Raw genomic sequence first — 23,393 nt, 5'->3', positions numbered from 1 at the left:
AACACATTAACTTTTAGGCCTTTTTATTTTTTGCGAAAGCCAACAGCTTGTGCCTAGTTCGTGAAATAATTGTGCCAGACAGAGAGAGACTCCTGAAATTTTAGATAATCATTATACTGCAATGCCAATAATCTGTCTGCGTGTGTGTGGGTGTGTGTAGCTTGATTATCTACCAAACCATGCTACAGGTGTATTGCTCAGGACCGAAGGATGTGCAGTAAAGTGCATGAAGTTGTTTGGACGCAACAAATATATTTGAGGATAAAAGGTGTAGCTTTTGAACAGGCAATTCAGGAAACTGCCTGTTAGTGGTCCCCAAGAGCTGACAGCGGGCGTTTTAACATTTATTATTTAAGTTTGACGAACTTGCAAAGTTTGAATTGACAGTCAATGAAGGAAAATGATGGTGAGTTGATATGTAGTAAGTAAGTGTGGCAAATAATGACAAGTATCTTTACTAATCTTAAAAACAGATGGCGGTTGAGCAAAGAATGACACTAAAGTAACTTGTAAGCTAGCAGGCTAAAAGAAAGCGAATACAAATGAATTTATTTTGCTACATTAATGTGATAGAAATGTATTCACATATTAAGTAAAACACATGCTTCTGTTAATCATATTAGTCTGGAACAAATGTATACCTACACTGTTTATGAGGTTAAAAACACAACCACACAATCATCTAAATAAAATCTTTATGCAAATGCTTAATGAGTGGGTATGTGGAGGACCAACTGAGACAAATTATTGTTGACCAAGATCGCCACCTACTGGTCTGAAAAATTATTTGATGCTGGAGACAACATTTGAAAAGTGGGCAATGCATTTATGTATATGTAAGCCTCTTTTTAATTTTTCCCAAACGTAAAGAGCACATCCAAGCAACATCACACGCAGCACTGTACGTCCTTGGGTCCGTAGCAAGACACCTGCAAACTTGCAATTTCATACTATTCTCAAAAAAATCCAGACACACACAGACACACAAGATTACGGAATTATAGTTAGATGTAAAACTGGAATTCTTATTAGGACTTGAAAGTAATAGAGTTCGACAGAAGTATCAGTCAACCTGGAAGCTAGTTATACTGCAATAGAAAAAAAACATTTCTGATGTCACAAATGGTTAATCCTATCCAGGATTCACACTGCCCTATCTAGTTTTACTGCTATACAATACCCACCTTTGAATGTTTACCAGTCTATTTCCTTTGTGGGTGTGTGTATGTTTAGTGAGAATGAAAAGGAGGGGCAAAGAATTGGGTCGGAGGCAGTACAAGTATGACAAACAGAAACATAGAGGTAGAGAAGTGGAGGGAGAGGAGTGGAGGTTTGTTGTATCAGTGTAAAAAATGGAACATTCACTAGTCTTGGAAGCACACCTGATACTGACAACATAACTGAAACCGGTTTCAGGCCCCTTTGGAAGGGAGACTGATATCATGGGTGGTTCTCACAGCCAACATAAAAGGACAAGCAGGGATTCCAACTCGTCACAACAGAAAATAAATAGCATGTAAGTAAATCAACCTGGAGTTATTTATTCCTGCATGTACAGCAGTTAAATTGATGGGGTTCCATGAGATTCAATGTGTTGGAACTTTGAATTATGTATTTTAAACTTAAGGTAATAACCAAAGTAAACATTTAAATAAAGTGCGATACTCTTGGGTGTTTTTTGTCTAGGTCAACGTTTTGTTTCTACACATTTGTATTTGTTAATATGGAAGGGCTGGTTAAAATGAATGTTCAAAATAATATAGTATTTGTTTGGATGAAATTGTCCCAAAAAATTTCGACGGCCTGTTTTCATCCATATTGGTTTCATGCTTAAGTGTGAATGGAGAGACTCCAAAAGGGTTCAAAAGTCAACTTGCACACTTGTGAAAATATTCACATGCTTGCAACATTCAGCAACTGATTGGGCACTGTCCAGAAACAGGTCCTAAACAAGTTTAAATTCTAGGCTTTAAACTATTTGCTTAGATTTTTCTTTCTTCACCCTATCAAAATATGAATCCTATTATGTTCTATGTATGATTAACAATAATAATAATAATAACAATAATATTTCCATGCTGAAATTTCTTTTCACTCTAAATTCTTTCCCACCGTGGCATAACCAGTCACTAAATTAACTTTGCTTCGTATATCTTATCCTAGATTTTGATTGGTTGGAAGGGCAGTCTAAACCTTTGAGTTGAGAAGTGAAAAGATTAGCAGTCTTATCATTATGTGTACACTGTGACAAATACATATTTAAAATATTACATCTCTTGCCATATTTCACAATTGCCTTGGAAACACTTTGCTCTTGTGCTAACAAGGACCTGCCTCTTGGCTTGTTTAAAGGTAGTGGGCCCACTTACCAGAGGTATAACATCAACCTGCCAGGTTGATGTTACTCATTGATATTTGGATGTAACTGGCATACAAGACATGACACACTTGGATTTGGGATTACTTAAATAGTGATGTTAGTGATTAGTGATTGTTTTCATCAATATAAAAATTATCCGTGGGGTAGGGGATTGTTGTAAAGGGTTTACTCATTTCGGTCCGGGCCCGAAACGCTGCCCCCTCCTCCCCAGTTACCAAGCACTAAATCTTAATAAATATATTTTTTACACTGCTACACGTTGTACATCATTGGAAAGCTACGATTCTTGTACTTCCATTGAAAGAAACCAATTCAAGATCAAGTCGCAACAGAAAGTACAGTCAACGTCTTTGTCTGGTGATCAATACATCAACAAAGCCAAAGAAAAAAGTTGTACTTACCTACCATTACTTCGGAATGGTCCAGGTATGCAAACAACCCATCAAAACCTCATCTTCTTACATTCCCAAAGGTCCAAAGTATCTAACCATGTCGAGTAGTTGTCCAAACAATGAATTATATCCACACATAGCCACAATCTTTGTCTGTGCGTCCTGCCCCACCCCCCCTGGCGTAGCAGACGAGAGGGTAGAAATCTCAGTGAAAAGAAGGCCCACCTCAAAACGTGCCGTTCTTCCCTCCGTCATCATGGGAAACGTGAGGTCTCTGCCCAACAAGAGTGACGAACTGGCCGCGCTAACCAAGCACCAGCGGGAATACAGACAGTGCGGCATCATAGTCTTTTTGGAAACGATGAGGAGGAGGCCTGGCTGTGTTTGTTAATGGGAGTTACTCCTCCATAGTCTGCCTGATCAGCGATGATGACTCGGAGTACAGAAGACTGACGCAGGACTTCGTAGACTGGTGTCAACCAAACCACCTCCTCATCAACGCGGGGAAGACCAAGGAGATGGTGGTGGATTTCCGCAGATACCGTTCTGCCCCCTCACGGTGAACATGGACATTGAGAGAGTGGAGTCCTACAAGTACCTGGATGTTCACCTGAACCACAGACTGGATAGCCTGGCTGTCAGCCCAACTTCTCCCCGCCCACAAAAAAATTTGGTCGGGAAGTTGGGTCTGGAGGGTCTCGTATTGGGAACAACTACATAAAACCAGGATCTGGGCGGACCAATGAAATTGCCAGGGCGGGCTTTATACGATGAACGTAATCAACAACGTCACGAAAGAGCCCTCGGGTTGAATTCGTTTTCAACAAACAACATATTACGTTGCTCTGATTGGTTGTAGGTCTATCCAATTGAGCGAAGAGTTATTTGTTTTACGAGTTTGGTTGAAACACGCCACATAGTCACAGCCCAAAGGAGAGTTTTCAGACTCATATTCTGACTAGAATTATGAGTATGACAACGTCAGGCTACAGACTGGACTCACCACACTGATGCACTGTACAGGAAAGGTCAGAGCAGGCTCTACCTCCTGAGGAGACTGAGGTCCTTTGGAGTGCAGGGGGCACCCCTAAGGACTTTCTATGACTCAGTGATGGCATCAGCCATCCTGTATGGTGTGGTCTGCTGGAGCAGCAGCATCACTGAGAGGGAAAGGAAGAAGCTGGACAAGGTCATCAAGAAGTCCAGCTCAGTCCTGGGCTGTCCTCTGGACTCAGTGCAGGAGGTGGGGGACAGAGACGGGTCCTGGCAAAACAGACATCCATGCTGGATCACGAGTCGCACCCCCTGCAGGACTCACTGTCCGCTCTGGAGAGCAGCTTCAGCTGATTCACCCTCAGTGTGTGAAGGAGAGGTTCCGCAGATCCTCCCTGCCTGCTGCCGTCAGATTGTTTAGCAATCACTGTTGACACTGCTGCTGAACCATGTCCATAACCCCACCCCATGTCCACTTCTATTTGCAATATTTATTTACCAAATTACGTGCAATACTTTTTTCTTACGTGCAATAACTTGGCTGTATGTCACTCATTACTTATTCATGGCAGCCACCACACTTAACTTACACTTAACTCTCACTTACTCTATATATTATTATTATGTTATTTTACTATTTTATACCCTTTTATCCTTATCTTCATATTTTATATAACACTTGTATCTCGTATATTTTATATTTTGTATTTTCTATATTTAAATTCTTCTCTGAGTGCTGTTCTGTACCCTGCTGCTGTTGCAACTGCAATTTCCCCACTGCGGGACAAATAAAGGATTATCTAATGTTTCAATTCAGCCTCGTCTGTATCTCATTGGTGTAATGAGCCACACAACAGTGACACGATCCAAGAGCAGAGTTTATTGAAACAAGGTAGCAAACAAGGCACAGAGGGGAATCCAAGAGAATCGCTCAGTCTGTACTTAACATTACACATGACAGGACTTTGCAAAGACCATGGAGAAATGAGTGGTATAAGTAGTAACACAGGTGGAGGTGCACAGCAATCAATCAACTGACACAGTCAATCATCTGGAGAGCTAGAGCGTTCCTATCTATCGGGCTGTGGAGTGTGAGGGGGTGTGACAATTAGGAACTATACTGAACATTAGCATGTATTTTCACTTTAATATGCCTTTAGCAAAGCAAGATAAGACATGTACTCCTTGGCCCTGCTACACTGCAAATGCGTTTTTTACTTCGGCAGAATGACTCCATGACCTGTTTGTTGCTGTTGTGTATTCATTCTTATTTCATTTTTAAGAACTAGTTTTAAATATCTTTTAAGCAGCTATAGCAAGTATATATGACTGACTGACAGTCAATGTCTTACTAAACGGCAGAAGACATCATGTCGAAATTACAACTGGCCTGCTTAAAATGAATTAGGTGAAACTAATTATAATGTGGTAATGGAATAACATCACATGGGCTAGACTACTATGGGTGGAAATGGCTAGTGAAATAAAGCATTCTACAGTTTTACAGTAAGTAAAGTAATCAGCCTTTTTATACTGCTGGTAATCATTTTGATTGGGGTGGTGGGGGTGCTGCGGGGTGGGGGTGTCTTCTGCACCTATTGAAGCTTTTCTGTTGTCTATCTCACAGAACAGGTTGGTTTACCGATCATGTCTTGGACTGAGCAAGGAGGGTGACAGTTAAACGGTTGAACCAAAATACCTTGGGCGGGTAGTATAAAGCTGTGCTTCTACATTCCATAACCCTATGTGCTGAGAAACAGAGAGCTCTTCCAGATGGCTTCGATCCTCCCCTGTCTGGGTTTGTTTTCCTCTCTTCTCCCTTCAGTGTGAGGGTGGTAGGACTCTACCATTCACTGGGGCTGAAATAGGGGCTGAAAAATGAGCTGGCTCAGAGTGCCTTTGAAGCTGCAAGTTGCTGTCTCCCCCTGTGTTTCCTCACAATGGAATGGTCGTGAAGTTGAGGTTGGTGGGGGAGGCAGAGCAAGCAGTTCTAAAAACCAGCTGATCACTTCTGTGGTATTCAGCCAGAGAGTGAGAGCGTGACAGAGAGCGAAAAAAAGAAAGCAATTCGGTAGAGAAAAAAAGAAGAGGAAATAAGGTTGACAAAGAGAAAGCAGGTTGTGCATTTATATTTCGTCAAGGTTAAAGGTTGATCAGGTTAAATAAATGTTTCTTACCTATTAATGGATTTGGTGGCTACTATGTGTAGAAGTAAACATTCTGGAGGTGGCACATGAAGATATGTAACCTGCAACAGGTTATCGTTAACATTTTTTTATCAGTCATAAACTAATCTACCAATTGTCAAGCTGGAATAGTTATTAATTGCTTGGAAAAAAAATTCACACTGAAGAGGATGTCTTGGTTGTCACCCGCATCATGGGCCAAGTGGACTTGGACTGCAGTGCGAGGAGCAGAGGAGGGTCAGGAGGATGAAGAGGGCCAGGAGGCCAGGCAGGAGGAAGGACTGCGCAGGGAGGATTTGGGAGAGGACGAAGAGAGGTCTCAAGGCTTCAGGCGAGTGTGTTGTGAACAGCAGAGTCTAGAGATCAGAGCAGATTGTGAAGGAGACGAGGAGGTAGAGTGCGATGTGTGTTATGAAGGGAATGAGAAGGGGTAGAAGATGAAAGCGGTAGATTTCCACCTGTGGCAGCCACTGATCAGCTGGACGACAGATTCTTTCTCTGGGCTCCACGGCAAGTGTTTTTGCTAGTTGCCTTTTAACACCATTACTTTCTTAATAACACAATGGTGTTTTGGTTTAAATGAGAATAGCTATAATTGTTTTTGGTACCTTAGTAATGTATGGCTGAGAAAAGCACGTGCAGACAGGTACAAATGTAATTGCATAAGCCACACACTGTTGATAACTGACTGAGTTGATAAGCACTGTACTGTATGTAGCAGAGCTTTAGAGTTTGTAAACATGAGTTATGTCCCAGTGGGTTGGGAATAGGCATGTGGCCGAGAAGGGAGATTGAGAAAGAGAATGAAAATCTTATTAATGAGGAGGAAACGTACACAACCCTCGGAACCATGTATTTCGTACATGTACTGTATGATAAACAACTCTTCATTTCCCTTTGTGTACCTTGACTTTGAATTGGAAGACAATTAATTTTCTGTAAAATGTATAAACTACAAAGGCAGCCTCTTATACATTACTACTCAAGTTTGTTTTTACTTTGGAAGAAGGAATGTTTATTTGTCTTTCAGCATGACACACATGCACACAGGGAATGGTGACACCCAGAACACACACGTGCATACAGGGAGTGTCCGCCGTTAAACATATTTTCTGCTTTTCCCCATCCTGCTGTCCTTCCACCGAAGGCAGCCAGGAGCAGTGATCAGCCACATCAAGGCGACGGGGGACAGAGTCCAAGTGCTCACCTCATGCCTGGCCAGAAATATTGGGCAGGAGAGCAATCTGTGCCCCAAGGGGGGGAATCAAACCCAGGGCCTTCTTACTGTGAGGCGACAGTACAAAGGCACTGTGCCACTTTGTGTTATCATTAACTGTCATTTTGCTTTTATTGTAACGCAGGACTATAAAAGTAAAGGTACTATCAAAATAACCAAGCTAATCTCTCGCCTTCTACTTGTCCCTCTCACTTACAGCTCTGACTCTGAGAGCCATTTTGAGACCCCTGAGGCAGAAACCCCGGTGCACTCTGTGCTAACAGTGCCAGAAGACCTGAAGTTAGCCCTGACCATAGCAGGTGAGACTCAATCGTAGCTGTAGGGGCATCCGGTAGAGAGTAAAGGTGTTTATCTGTGTGTGACAGAGCTCACCCAAACCAAATTATATTATACTTAAAGTATCCTACACAGTCTGTACTATATACCCCTTCTAACTGTGTAATAAAATGTAAATATTATAACAATATATTTCAGTGTACTATCATCTAACAACATTTAAATTTGATTTAAATAAACAATTATTCTGCTTGGCCATGGCTTTGATTTATCTTTAGCCTTTGCAAAACACTTGTCACCTAGCAAAAATACACGCACAAACACACACACACATTCCATCTCTCTCTCTATTACACACACACACACACAATACACCATGTTCAATTGATGTAATGGAAAGACCATTTGTTGCCTTATTTTTTATAGAAAAAACATGACAACAATCTAACAAAGCTTTGTCTAGAAGATGAGTCACTCCTCGCCACTGTACATAACTAAACTAGACCTTCCCTTGTTTCCTAGCAACATACTGTTGCATGAATGTTATGTGGATGACAGACATGGTCTGCTATTGCTGTTCCCTTGCCCAGGGCAGACTTGCAAAATCAACAATAGCAGCATCCCCACCATATGGTTGTCTGACTTTTCAACACAGTTTTCAACTAGGATTAACTTTTAAACTGCATTTAAATTGTTGTTGATATGTCTGTTACACTATTCTTGTAACTACACATCCCAATTTTAGTCTTAGCCCAAAATGCTTTGATTAATTCTGTTACTCTTACTATGTGTAACCCATGGTCTGCACCTACAGTCTAAAATATACATTTTATGGCTTCCTCAAAGATTTTTTAACAAAGCTAATTATCCACAACCTAAATTGTGTGTGATTAAAAAGGCATATATCACAAATCGTATGGATCAATGGCCAAGATCTACACACGACAGCAGGATGTCAGCTACATAATGCATGTTAGGAAGAGAAGATTGCTTATTATTAACTTGGATAAGTTCTGTACCAATAGTCAGTTCCAGCAGACAGCAAGACTTAGTTTAACATGTATATTGACTGAGTAGTCAACAGACACTAATCTTTGGTAGTTCTGCTTCAAAACAGCTCTGCGCGAGAGAACCAAGTGGAGACTTTGTCTCTAAATCAGTTGTGTAGAACTACAAAATCCATAATTCAAATACAAAAACTTGGGAAGAGACTGAGATGGTGGTGTTAACACACATCATTATCATAAATCGAATGTATCTTGTTGAAAGTATGGGTTGCTGAATGCATTTGTTGTACATGTACTACTGTAAATATTGAGAACATGTTTTATAACCTCCACAGATATTTGTTATGTTTTCCAGCAAAGTTAAATTGATAACATCTCAGTTGCCATTAGGTTTAGTTTCAAAACATAGGCTTTTAACAATGAAGTTAAATATAAAGTGGAGACTTCCTTTCTCATGCAATATTTGATCTTCTTGTGTTTGAGTTGTATTTGAACTCTTAGCTTTTCTCTTTGATTCCATTTGTCTCCAATGGCTTTGCCAGATCAAGGCCATGAAGAAGATGAACAGTTAATGATTGAAAGTTCTGTTGGAGCTCTTGGTGTCCCTCAAAATCCAGCCATGGTTCAGCTCATAAACCCTCTGGGCCCCATGAAGAACCCAGTGGACCAAAATGGGCCTGTGATATCACATCCCACAGCACGGGCACCAGAGTGTCAGCACCCTGCTGTGACATCACATCCCACAGCACGAGCACCAGAGTGTCAGCACCCTGCTGTGACATCACATCCTACAGCACAAGCACCAGAGTGTCAGCACCCTGCTGTGACATCACATCCCACAGCACGAGCACCAGAGTGTCAGCACCCTGCTGTGATATCACATCCCACAGCACAAGCACCAGAGTGTCTGCACCCTGCTGTGACATCACATCCCACAACACAAGCACCAGAGTGTCTGCACCCTGAAGGAGACAGATATCAAGATACTACTGCACCAATCAGATTGGCAACAGACTTTCAAGAGGACCACCTTCTGGCTAACACAAATTCAGAGACACCTGATAGTGGACACTCTAATCAAACTTCTTTTACACTGAAAGTAAAACCTATAAAAGTGAACTCACCTTTACCAAAGATAAAAGGGGACCTCAATGAGGCTCCACATGAAATCAAGGACCATGATAAACTAGTCCCTGAGGTTAACAACTTTGACCTGCTTGATGACAGGTTCAACCCCTTCACTAATGGAGATTCCAAGATCCAAAACTCCCCTCCATCTTGCTTTAACAGTTCCCCATCTAAATTAGAGTGTCCACTGAGCTCCCTGCCAACATGTGAGGCTGGTGTTGTTCCTGGAATAGATGTGAAGGTTAAGCCATGTAGTGAGGTTGAGCTCAACCCTGTTATCAGTGAGAATGGGCTTGGCAATGATGGAGCCAGTAAACCACTGCCAAAGAGATTCGGCAAAAAGCCACTGAGCAAGCTCCCATCAAAGAAACAGATGCCCCAAACCTCAAAACCAACATCAGAATCTATTACAGTGCAGGTTTTGGAATTGTCTGTGTCTCAAAGTTTGGATGATATTCCTATTCAGAAGTCCAGCTATAATTGTGACCCCAGTCAGTGGGATGACCCTAATTTTAATCCATTTGGAGGAAGCAATAAAGTGAACAGCCCCCCAATACCACCCAAGGGGTCTTACAGCTTTGATCCAGAATGCTTTGATGAATCTATAGACCCATTTAAGCCGTCAAAGACCTTAAATAATGAAGTCTCCTCCAAGGCCCCCCATTCACAAGAGAAGCCTGTGATCCACCCCCCAGAAGAGATTAAAGCATGCCCAAAGAAACGCAAGGACAAGATTACTACGTAAGTCAACAAATAATCACAGATTGACTAGCAATTGAATCAAAAGTAACAAACATAACTACTGTGAAGGCACATCAATCACTAAACATACATATTACACTTTTTACTTTAATGCTGTGATACCTATAGAAAGACTACATCTTCTCCACACATGGCATATCACGAATGTACTATTGCTCTTAGCCAATCAGATTTTGAGGTTGGTAGTATAGGTTGCTCTATACCAGTGTTTCTCAACTGGGCTAACCTCAGGATCCACATTTTGTCCTTGGTCATTCAGTCACGACCGGGGGGGGGGGGGGGGGGGGGGGGGTTCTGATTGTTCGGATTGGCTGGTAGGTGGCATGTAACTCTGTATAACACGAGACGGCTATCAACTCGGTGTCTGACAGGGAATCCGTGAGACCTGAGCACCGTTCAAAATAAAAGCACATCATTGGAAGTGGACCCTCTCCACACCAGCTTGCAACCACCTGTTGAGAAACACTGCTCTATATAATAATACAATTCAACCTGGTTTGACATCAAAACCATTCAACCAAAATCAGTGAGAACAAATATATCAGGGTTAAATTTCAACACCTAACAGTAAAAAAAAAAAAAAGTTTTACACTCCAAGTTACATTGCAATGTAACTGCCAAGCCCATTTCTACATTTCTAAGTTAAAAATCCCAGTAAGCCTCAGTACACCCACTGTAAAAGTGACCTTTGGTTAGGAACAGCCACCAAATTTGCCACATGGTAGATCCCTGTGGCTAATGAACTGAAGGGAAGATATACAATTGGAGATGGCAACTTCCTGTCCTGTAGTCAGTCAGTCCAAACAGTCTTTGCATACAGTAGACTGTGCAACCACACATTTTGATCTTTGTTTGTCCTAACATGCAATATATCTTCTTATGCTTCCCTGTAGAAAATGTAGAAATACTAAGAAGAATGAAAAACAATCCTTGGTTCTGGACTTCTGCAGTCAGGTATTTAATGGTGTCATATGTAGAATTGTTCCACATGTGGAGATGTGTGTTACTATCTTCTCTTCCCAGCCTTGCAGAGATACATTGATTCATCAATTGGCATCCATCACACTAAGGTCATCAAGTATACCCCCAATAAATCCTAAAACCAACTATATTATATTTCATTACTATTAAGAAATCCCACTACTGAGTTTGTCTTTACCTCAAAAATGTTTTACAAAAATCCTTGTTTTCTAACCCTAACCATTGATTATTTATGTTATTCTTTATAGTAATTCTTTAACTGTTAATTTATACATACATTTTGATTGAAATGAAAAACATCTTTTGAATTAATAACTGTCAGTAACACCAAAGAAAATCTTTTGCTGTTTCTTGACTGATATTCCTCTAGGTGTGTGGTTTGGTTAGTGTACGTGTTAGGTAATACTGGCAGTAGTGCTTGAGAGTAGAGCTCATAGCTTGTTTGTTTGTTTATAGGAAAAGGATGGTGTGGTATCCCAGGTTCCAGAGATCACCCACCATGTGCAATATGCCACAGATGAGGAAAAGCTGGCATCCAATGATATCATGACCCAGCAAGCCGAGTCAAAGGAAGAGAAACATGTCTCAGAGTGTTCTACAGGATTATCTAAAAGCAAGGCAAATGCAGGTACGCTATATCAACAGGGTGTAATGAAATGTGACATAATGTGCTAGAAATTACTATGACAAAGCTACTATTTCATCATTACTATAAATTGCATTGACACAGGCACACACTGTATGTATTGACAAAAGTATTGCTAACACATTGTGAAAACATTTGACTTTTGGGGCCAGACTAAAAACTAATATAGTTGAGTGGATGAGAGCATTTGTTGTTAATCATTTAATACTTCTCTGGAAAAGATTTAGAGACCACTGCACCTCTTTCTTTCATTAAAAAAAGGTTGAGAAAGACTATTTTGAGTGAGGAACAGAAGGGTAAAATTTGCAGTGGCTTCTTAAATCAAACCCTTCTGTTCCTCAATCAAGATTGTCCTTCTCAACTTTTTTTTTTTTTTTTATCAAAAAGGTGCAGTGGTTTCTCAATATTTTCAGAGCTGTAAGTTTAATTACTTTAAATTTGTAGCAGTCAATTGACTGCATTTGTTGGCATTTTGTTTTTTTCATAAACATTGACTCATTGACGTTGACTTAAAATGTTTATGTTGTAGATATCATAGATATCAAACAAAGCAAACACTTTTGTTCAACAAGGCCCTGCCATTCATAAACAATACAACACTACATAAAATCTAAACCTAACACCAAAGCCTATTTGAAATAATATAGCTTTCTATCACATTTATCCCAATCTGCACAGCCTTTTTCAAACACATCTTAGTTTAAAGTACTGTAAACCACACGCTGAATGTCTTGTAAATTAGATACGCTTATCATTTTGGTCACATTCTAATATAGTTGGTAAAAAAACAAAATTCTAGATATTCTGGATGAAGTTGTTCTATCTCCTGCTATGCCTGGGATACGAGATTCACAGGAGGAGGATACTTGCAGTCTAGTAAGTACAAAGTACAGTAGAGTAACACATTAATAAAAGTCGTATAGCCTAAATCAGTCAAGGTTATGGATTTCTGGATATAAGGTCCTAGTAAAATATATTATTTAATTATGATATAATAATTGTTATAATATGAATTGTAGTCTTTTGCTTCATGTTAGATCCTCTCCCCTTAAATAATATCTTAAGAACCACCTATTCTCCTTAGTTTATGAAACTATGTATGTATAGTATGTGTGCATGTGTCCTTATGATATCAGTCATTTTGGTGCTTAGCTAATTATACAGCACTTTGGCTAAGACTGGTTGTTTTCAAATCTGCCATATAAATGAATGTGGCTTTGACTTTACACACATGTAATGGGAGAGGACCTTATATTCTGAAATAATAGCTAGCTATTAGATAGCATGACAATCTCTTGCCTGCCAACCATTCTTGGAAACCTGTTGCCAAACCAGGCTTTTCAAGATCTGCTTCTGTCTTTTTAGAATGAAGAACTGTCAGTTAGCCAAGCTTGTAAGGGATTGGAAAGCAAGGACCCAAACAAAGGAAGTCTCTCCCTGGACAGCACGCCGCTCAGTGAAATGGACAAAGCAGCTGAGCTAAGCCAGATCAGAGAGGAGGTATCTGACTGTCTTTGTAACTTTATAACAAATGTCCAATAAGACATACTTAAGTCAAAAATGATTACACTGTTAATCAGATTTTTACCTGTTTACTTACAAATAGATTATCATTAAAGAGATAGAAGCCAATCAGTGGAAGAGAAAATATGAGGAAAGCCGAATGGAAGTTATGGAGATGAGGTATTATATTTCAGTCATTGTTGTACCATACATTTCGACAAAATTACGTCCTAGAGGACTGAAATTGTTTTATTTATTTATAGAAAAATTGTTGCAGAGTATGAAAAAACCATTGCACTCATGATTGGTAAGTTCTTGATACGATAATGATAATATTTTCTGAATCTGGCCTTGTGTTTAGTTAAAGTAAAGATAATTTTAATTTAACGATGGAGAAAAATAAAAGTTTTTGTTGTTTCTATGGCTATGCAAAATGTCCAGAGGATGAACAGCATAAAACCATGGACTCCCACAAGAGTGTGCAGCAGTTAATACTGGAGAGAGACCAGGCCATGGCAGACCTCAACTCTGTGGAGCGCTCCCTTTCAGATCTGTTCAGGAGATATGAGAGCATGAAGAAGATCCTGGAGGGCTTCAAAAAGGTCAGTGGAACCAAACAAACATTGGGACATCATTTATTGGGTGCAAGCAAGGAATCACATAGGAACAACAGAACAAGCTCAGGCACTGGTTTAATGCTTGCAAAATTACACAATATGGGTGGAATAATTGCATAATTGAGTTGGTGGCTAGTGCCTATAACCAATCAGTTCCTTTCTAATTGGTACAAATACATTATAATAAATACATCTATGATAAAGAAGCATGTTCGAATGAGGAGCAGCACTGCTTTAATGCCCAGCTCTTCCTCCTGACACACCCTAAACTTTTCAGGCCTACTTTGTGTAATTTTTTACAGAATCTAAACAAATGTATGTTGGGTGTCATGATCAATTTCAAATGCTCGGAGCATGACAATTTTAAGAAGCTGCGATAGACTACATTTTGCTTCTGAAAGTGTGTGTGTTCATGTGGCTGAGACTGTCTGGGATTAAGTGTACAATATCATGAGTTTACCAGTTTTTTAAATCAGAATTCCACTATTCAAAGACCTTTCTGTGTTTTTTATTCAGAATGAAGAGGTTTTGAAAAAGTGTGCCCAAGAATACCTGGTCAGGGTAAGACAAGAGGAGCAGCGGTACCACACACTCAAGAGCCACGCAGAAGAAAAACTGGACAAGTAAGAGTATCGTGCCTGCTGATCTATTATGAATAAATACCTACAGTAAAGATTTTATCAAAAAATGTGCAAAAAAACCCATTATATTACTTTTAAATGAAACATAACATTTGTAAAAAAAAAAAATACAGTCACGGTGTCATTTTACAGTGTCTTGTGAATATCGAACCTTTTAGTATATATATATATATATATATATATTCTATTACATATATATGAGACTCACCTGATGAAATTAATATAGTTTCCGTGAATGAGATGCTTTATGTTTAACACTACTTGCAATATACTATTTCTTTCATTCTCTCAGGTTTATGCTGTTTCTTATATTTGACCTATTTCTTTTCTTGTTTACCTTTTGCAGGGCAAATGCAGACATTGCCCAGGTGCGTTCCAAGGCTAACGCAGAGAGTATTGCTCTAAATGCCAGTCTTAGAATGGAGCAGATGAAGGCAGAGTCCATGGAGAGAGCCTTGAATCAAAAGGTAGCACAAAACAACATTCAATATTTTTGTGTTATGTGTAAGACAGTCAGCATTAGGACTGTAATGTTATTGAATGTTTAATCAAATTAGTAATTTTCTTTGATTTGATAATATCTCTTTTCTTTTAAAATTCTTCTTAGAATCAAGAAATCGAGGAGCTTACCAAAATATGCGATGAACTTATTGCAAAGCTTGGAACATCAGACTGAACACTTCTCCATACTGTTCTTTTTACACTCTCACTAAGCTTTGTGTAAAAGCAGTGTTTCCTAATTTTACCAAAGCTTACAGACTGTATTGTTTTACATATGAATCATTGCTATCTACAGTTTCTACAAAATATTTGAACTTTAATGTTAATGTCCCTCCCCACCCTGTGACGTTGCACTCAAGTAATTTCAACGGTTAAGGGTGTAGAAATGTACCCTTCTTGAAGAAATGTTAAGAATCTGTTGGAAATCTGTTGAAAGCCTTAGACAAATATATCCTACCAAACTTAGATTTTCCAATTGTTCAAGAAGACAGAGAAGGTAATATTTGCATTTCACAGTAGAAAACGCAATACATGTAATACTGTAACACACTATCTACACTCTTTTTTTCTTTAGAAACATCTTTGTTTGTCATTTGTGTGCCAAAGATTAAATATCATGCAAATTAATGTAATTTTATTTTCCACTATACAATATTGTACTCATGTAATAAGTGTCTGTGCTGTTTTGGTATTCTTTTGTAATATCAGTGGTGTGAATCAACAGCAATGTATTTCATTTATAAATTAGTTGCAAGACTGTGTTGGAATATTTGGTTCAAGTGGATACAATGTGCTTTTCCTCTATTATTAACTAACCCTAACACATTTATAACTGGACTTATCACAATCATTTGTCATTTTTCCACGTTGTTACCGTATATATGCTGTGAAAGCAAGATGAACGTATTACACATATGACATTTAACATTTTTAAATATAGAACAGTTTGATGTACTTAAAAATATTATGACTTAATGTAAGGGTTCTCAAACCTAATCACCTTCAAGCCCAAACCCAATACCTACTCCAAACGTTTGCAGAAGTGAGCTGCTGTATACAGTACACCATGTAACAATCCCCCCCAAAAGTCCTCAAATGTTTGATTGAGCACAGTTTAGTTCATATGATGAAAAAAATGTACTAGTGAGAAAAAAAAATGTAAAGAGAAAAGGCCTGACCTAAAACTTGGGTGAATGTTAGTGAGCAGATGTGCTTTTATAACTGGTGGATAACATCAATATACAATATATTTTTTTTGACTCAACCAACTTGGGTGCTTGCATAAAAAGTAGCACATGGTGGGGGAAACCTGATCATGTTTGATAAACTGCCAAATGTTATGATTGAGTCCAATTAAAAGGTTTTCAAAAGACAGCATTCATAAAAATGTTGTATGATGTGGGCAAATGTATTTCTATGTAAGTGTACATTTTATACCGTATTCAAGTATTTTCATTTTTAATGTTCATATTTGTAGAGTGGAAGAAAGAAACATGCCCAGATCCAATGCTGTTTGCTAATACACAATACTGTATATGCATTTTGGGGAAATTAATCACCCCAAATAAAGTTATTGCAGCAGGTCTTTGTGCTTTTAGTTTTAAGGAATGTGTTTACATACTGATGAACAGACTACAAATGTCTCACAGTAATTCAAAATGTTCAGAAACCTTAAAACTAATATGACTTCAAAGCATTATTGTATTTTTTTTTTTTTACGTTACCATCAACTATCCAATTAATGATAATCTTCAAAAGACCAGAAAAAAGACATTTAAAAGCTCCAAAAAAAGAAATATGTATTGGCGCTCCGTCAGCAGTCAACAACACTGGTTTTGTAACGGTGACCCCTCTCAGGTGGAAGCTTGGCCTGGGCACACACACCATAGTAGGAAAAGAATGAGGCCTGCTGCAGAGACACTAAGCCTGCTGCAGAGACACTTAATTTATTTTCCCTGTGATCAGGAGCAGGCCTCATTCTTTTCCTACTATGGTGTGTGTGCCCAGTTCAAGCTGCAAGGGTTACAATTCAATTATTTACTGGCTCATCCAGACTCAGAACTCTCAATTAAATCTAACCCTGCATTGATACTGTTGAGTCAGGACCTGAACCAAAGTTAGAAGATATTGGGCTCAAGCCAGCAGTAGCTCTCACTGTATTCTGCCTAATCAATCAAATCAAATGAATTGTTTGGCAATACTGATTATTTTGTAAAGGGACAATGTTTGCACGTATGAAAAATAGATTTGTCTGTCAACAGAACCAATTACTTTGAAAGGCAAAACAAGCTTCTGCCTGGGATTTGAGATTTTGCAGCTCTTGCTGAAAAAGCAGAAGGGCTTTATTCACCATATTTTTAACAGAAGCACCTATAGTGCCCATTTCAGATCCCTGGTATGGGCAGACCTGGTGAGGGAAGCCCTGGAGGAGTGGATGACTCCATCATCTTACCTCATACACAGAACACACTCCCTCCTGGACAAAGCGGGTGGCACAGTGAGGATCATGATCTCTTTGATTTCTCCAGTGCATTCAACACCATCTACCCCCAGTATTTGGAAAATGACCTATGGAAAAGTAGATGGGTGTCCCTCTGTCTATCTTTGTGTCTGGCCACCCAGCCACCTGCACAACTCAGACTTGTTCACCCTCTTCTCACCACTAGGCTGTGCCATTGACAATATTGGAACACAAACAGAAATGCAACAAACACATTTTTAGGTTTGTTGGCATTGTTTTGAAAAAGAACAGGGCTAACTTTACAGTGACAGGAGTTTGTGGATCTACATTTTGTTTCAGGTCACTAGATCATTCTTAATTCAATGTTACTATGGTTAGTTGAATTAAAATAAAAATTTGCAAAGTTCACCTACACAAAGGCTTAAACAACAGTTTGGCAATTTCCTAACAAGATGGAAATACGGTTAATGGTCAAAAAATGGTTAATGGTCTTGCTTTTGAGCAAGCCAAGTTATTCTTAGGCTGTTGTATAGTTTCGTATTTTCATAACCCACAGGGCATTTTGCAGGAGTACCAGGGATGACGTCACTCATTGGTCCGCTTCCACCAGTGTAGCAGGAGGTGGAGAAAGTTTGAGGAAACATTGGACTGAGCGGTACATGAGTGGAGCAGAGGTGGGAGTCTTGAAAACATCAACATTTAAGGGATGTTACTGCATTTGGAATCAGTCAAAATCTATTCTATTCTCTGAGGCGTTGTGTTCCAGACTATAATGTTCAAAAAGTGAGTGTATTTTACTATTTTTTCCTCTTTTAAAGATCCCTGTGTTAATATGGTATGCATTTTAAGTAGGAATACATGACAACTTCCATATTTCATCAGAAATTATGAACTATCAATTGATCTATGTTGAAATGGTGTTCTTTTGAGAGGCATAAGATATTCTTCTTCATAGACACTGACAATAATAGCCTACAATTGATGGTTTTGTGGCTTGGTATAAGGCCAAATGACAATGTGAAAAAAACACTTTTAATTTCCTTGATTTGTTTTTGGAAATGTTCGAGGAACTATAGGAACAGTATATCTAATAGTAGTATACGTATCAGAACAGTTGAAAGACTGCATGGGCCAATATATCATCCTGATATAATTTTAATGACTGCAATACTGCAACACTCATCAGTTCACAGAGCTTAAATTCTCTTGGAAAGTTTTCAATTGTGGTACATACACAGTGTGTCTCTCTATGGCCTCCAAACGCAAACAAAAATCCTAGTGTTGTCAATTTACATAGTTGCACATTAATTCACAAGGATTGATTGACTACTTGCTATGCTTAGTGGATGAGAATTGTCCTGAAGGAATGTGGGCTATACATATTTTGCAAATAGATTTTTTATTTTAAAAAATTACAAATTAACTTGGCAGTCTCATTACATTGTTTTTAAGTAGCTTCTCCTTCCCTTCAAAATTCCTTGCGTTAACCATAACTCCCCCCATATATTGAATAATTGAGTGATCAAGCCTGTCCCTAATTTGCAGAGTAAGAGCATAAAGAGACAGGATATACCAACAAATAATTTTTAAAAATTGCTTTTATGGCAATGTTTTCCTTAGCATTGTTTTGGAAGGGCGGCTGCCCCCCAACCAACCATCCCCCGCCAATAAGGCCACCCGGCCACGTAAAATAATAACAAAATATTTATAATCAGGCAATATATTTAAAAAAAATTGAATACAGATGTGCAAGATAAAACCGTTTCCACACATACAGACAATTCACTTATTGCTTGTTGCCTCATAAGTTCAATTCATTTGAGATTAATATTCGAGTAATGTTGCCCTTGTTATTCACACCTGATTGCCTGTAGATGATACACTATATCCACTGGCAGCAACTACATTTGCGTGAATTCACCAACTCGCTCCTCGCGAGCTGCTCCGTTTGGTGCTGGGAATAGCATTTACTTCCTTGCATATACTGTGCTAGCTGTGTTATGCTAGCTGGTTTCATTGTGACTGGCAACATACTGACGTTGCTCGTCGCCCTAATAAACGCAAAGAATAGGCTACCTGTTTGTGCTGCCAGGTATTTCACACTGATTTGCGGGGCATTTCATGTGACTTCCACTCAAAATTAATGGCTTACACATGGTGGTTTTGGTCATTTTCTTCTGCCACATCCAATTATCTGGACCAGGAGAAGTCATCACTGATGAACACAACAAGGAACACAAGCAGGAGACTCTTTAGTCTCTAGCAAAATGTGTCGCCTTTATCCAGGTGGGAGAGGGCTAATGACTTTCAATGGTTTATATTTCTCAAGGGTCTCTTCACATCAGCCCTACCCCAGCACTGGTCCTCAGCTGGTCTTGCCATGTTGCTCGCCTCAAACCTTGCGTAGGTGTTGATATCGTCGGGAAGAGATGCAGCAGCTGTTAATACCACGTGTCTGGAGTCAAAGCGGTGATAGCTCGACTCCAACTTGGATGACTCTGCTATCTCTGATGGCTTTCCATAGATCATACCTAGACCTCCTCATGGCCTTCTTTACTCCAGTGTTGAACTGCTCGAATACAACTTCTTTTCCCCCTGATTTAGTCAGATGTCTGTAAGTATAAGAAGGGATGCGTGATCTGCCAGAGTCATGGCGGAGGAGTGTTTATAAATGTTTCGCAGTTGACTGGGACAACGGTCGAGAGTTTGATCCCCATTGGTAGGAAAGTTAATATGCTGATAATATTTAGGCAAACCTTTCCTTATATTGGCCCAGTGGAAGCTTGTTGATTGGAACAATAGTTTCTTCATCAGGGGGAGCATTCTCTAATCCCAAAGGAGGGAGAAGGGACGGGCTTGTATGGTTAAGAGCTCCAGGTCAGATGATCATAAATTGTGAAGTACCGCCCCAGAAATTGTGAAGTACTGCCCCAGTGAGAGGTAACCATGATGCAGACCCCACCTCCTCTGTGAGTACCTGACTCAGTAGTTCTGCCGGTGGTGGAAAACCCACATGTGGAGACAGCAGAGTCAGGTACCATAAGATCCGAAGATTTTGCTATAATATAGGATAGTTCTAAGTACCACCTTTCATTAAAGATAACAATTATGCAAAATAATACATTTTTATTAGGGCTGTCGAGCAATTAAAATATTTACTCGCGATTAATTGCTTTATTTCATATGGTTAATTGCGATTAATCGCAAAATTATTCAATCTGTTTAATCTGTTAAAATGTTACCCCAATAAATGATTTTTTTTTAATAACATTAAAATGGTGCTTTAAAACTTAAAATAGGCCTAACTGGATGATAATGTCCATATAACAAGTTCAGATGGAACACAACTTAAATTGTGGGGGAGTTTTATGCAGTCACAAACTATACTGCTGTATAATAAACATCCACACAATTTGACTTGTTCTGGAATAACAAATACATTTTAGACATGTTGTCTCATAGCCTACTACGATATCCTGATCCATAATATTCAAATCTCACTCAAACATACTTCAGATACTGACACAGATTGACCTTAATATTAAACAATACAGATTCTATTTTGTTGAACCCAGTCAGCTGCTCGCTTCTTTTGCGAGTGTTGTCTGCCATATATATTACCGGAGCGAACACTGCTGCTACAGGTAATGCTGCTAACGCTGCTGCTACCTTTGTGCTTTGCTTGCATGATCTGATAGTTTAGGCTAGAAGTACTGTGGTGATAACTAATTTGAAATGAAACTTCCCATCTAAAAGCCCTCTCTCCTTCATTCAGCTACGGTCGGAAGTCAAAGTCATGTGACGACAGGTGATTCCAAGGGTAAAAAAGAAACCTGCGTTAACGGCACAATAATTATTTTTTTGTCGCGTTAAAAGTGATAACTTTGACAGCCCTACTTTTTATCCTAAGTATTTGACCTTGGTTACCAAGGGTCCTTTTGGAGTCTCCAAAAGAAAACGCCTGGATGTATTCTTAGAAAAACATGTAAAATATGAATATATTGTGGTATTATATTTTACTTTTGACTTGAATTAGGTAAGGCTTCATGTTGTGGTCCAACTGTGTCTTCCAGCCAATACCTACCACCAATTTCTCAAAACCAGTAGGACTTACAGGGGTCCTGACAACATGGGAAAGAATGTCAGAGTGTCACATTTCAAAAGAGACCACAATGTACTCCAAATGGTTCAAGAACAGCTTTAAATTTACTTTGGGTATGCCATTTTTTGGTGTTTTTGACAGGATTGAGAAGAAGTTTCAATCTGTGCAAGTAGTCAATTGAACAAATACAGGGTACAGTATTGTATGCGTGTTCTTTACTATAGTCTAGCATATAGCTCAATTAAACTGTCTACATTAACACAATCCATCACATTATTTCATCCAATGTTTAATTGAATGAAATATTACTTCATTCAGTGACATGTACCATAAACCATGCTAGGTGATCTATCCAATTTCATTGATGATCTCGACTTTGTCATTCCTCCAGATGACCTGCCATCTGCTTTGTTTGGTTTCCTGTCTGTCTCGAGCCATGCTGTCTCCCAGTTCCCTCCACTGTCATCTGGCCTCTCTGCTTTGTTTGTGGGCACTGTGCCATGCCCAGCTGGGCCATCATCTGGCCCGTGACTCTACACTCATCCAGCTTCGTCTGGCAGGAGACAAGAGAAAGCACTATGAGGGCAGAGTGGAGATATATTACAATGGAGTCTGGGGCACAGTCTGCGATGACGACTTTTCCATCTACGCAGCACGTGTGGTGTGCAAGGAGCTAGGGTATCTGGATGCTGTGTCCTGGTCACCTTCTTCCAAGTATGGACAAGGAGAAGGTAAGGAGGCAGGGGTCACATTGTATAGGTACATTTGTTTCAAAAGTATATTTAAACATTTCCACTAGTTACATTTCCCAGCTAAGAAACATAACTGAGACATTTGTGACCTTCACCTAAGGTCTTTCAGGGGTACTGAATGGCACCTTTTCAGGACATCATAGGTACATGTGTGAACGGGAACGTTATGAATGTACCTATAACGTCTCAAACTGTGACAAGCTGTGACAATCAGTACCTCTGAAAGACATTAGGTGAACATTACAAATGTTTCCGGTACGTTTATGTACATCCTGAACATTTTCTTTGAGGTCATCCTCGGTCCGGACGGATGGTGAAGTGTAGTTATCTCCCAGAAATACACTAGAAAATGCTACTTTTCCTCGGTAAAGTACGAGAGAAACTGTACATTTACTGTATGTGTAAACATGTAAAAAGTCCTTTTAGCAGGGTTAAAGTTAGCACTATTTTGTCAGACATAGCACAAAATTGCCACACATACAAAAACAAAGATAACAATGCACACTCTGACATAACAAGTGAAAAGCTCAGTTTTTTTCTACACATCAACACTGAAAATTGGTCATCTTCATCCCAGAAGGAGTTCTGCAAGGTTGGTTTTTAGTCATCTAAAACTGAGTTTTCTTGTGGACGAAAGGCCAAAAGGCATAGAAAATGCTTCATCACAAAATACCCATGTACGTGTGGACAAGGCCTCAGATGACTACATTACTATTATTTAGACTGGCTTGCAACATATTGAATGTAATAACATAAAATAAAATTTTACCATTTAGTTACACAGAAACGGAACTACCATTAATTCCCTAACAAGTCATCTATTGGAAT

At 39.2% G+C, this 23,393-nt stretch overlaps 2 protein-coding genes across 4 annotated transcripts in view; both read left to right on the top strand.

Annotated features, from left to right (window-relative positions):
- The first annotated feature begins 1,313 nt into the window (after positions 1-1,313).
- Positions 1,314-16,835, top strand: tacc1 (transforming, acidic coiled-coil containing protein 1). Of its 2 annotated transcripts, none has more exons than XM_084705449.1 (13): positions 1,314-1,516; positions 7,387-7,487; positions 9,014-10,340; positions 11,255-11,315; positions 11,799-11,970; positions 12,788-12,864; positions 13,354-13,488; positions 13,595-13,671; positions 13,755-13,798; positions 13,933-14,093; positions 14,625-14,731; positions 15,096-15,216; positions 15,357-16,835. In XM_084705449.1, exons 1-13 carry the CDS (start codon positions 1,443-1,445, stop codon positions 15,423-15,425), a joined length of 2,526 nt encoding a protein of 841 aa, XP_084561575.1. In that variant the 5' UTR covers positions 1,314-1,442; the 3' UTR covers positions 15,426-16,835. The 2 variants fall into 2 exon arrangements, with proteins under 2 accessions (XP_084561575.1, XP_084561576.1); XM_084705450.1 differs by lacking the exon at positions 1,314-1,516 and adding an exon at positions 5,712-6,282.
- Positions 16,836-18,354: 1,519 nt separating this feature from the next.
- The window catches only part of loxl2a (lysyl oxidase-like 2a), a 41,332-nt gene continuing 36,293 nt past the window's right edge, over positions 18,355-23,393 (top strand). For both annotated transcript variants that reach the window (XM_084705451.1, XM_084705452.1), the window contains exons 1-2: positions 18,355-18,494; positions 22,205-22,544. In XM_084705451.1, coding sequence (XP_084561577.1) covers positions 22,205-22,544 — 340 coding nt within the window. In that variant the 5' untranslated portion in view covers positions 18,355-18,494. The remainder of the gene's footprint in view (positions 18,495-22,204; positions 22,545-23,393) is intronic.

The sequence above is a fragment of the Hypomesus nipponensis genome, chromosome 9, assembly GCF_054491055.1.
Source record: "Hypomesus nipponensis isolate SF chromosome 9, ASM5449105v1, whole genome shotgun sequence".
NCBI classification, from domain to species: Eukaryota; Metazoa; Chordata; class Actinopteri; order Osmeriformes; family Osmeridae; genus Hypomesus; species Hypomesus nipponensis.
The sequence above is the reverse complement of the archived record's forward strand: the minus strand, read 5'-3'. Positions and strand labels throughout refer to the sequence as shown.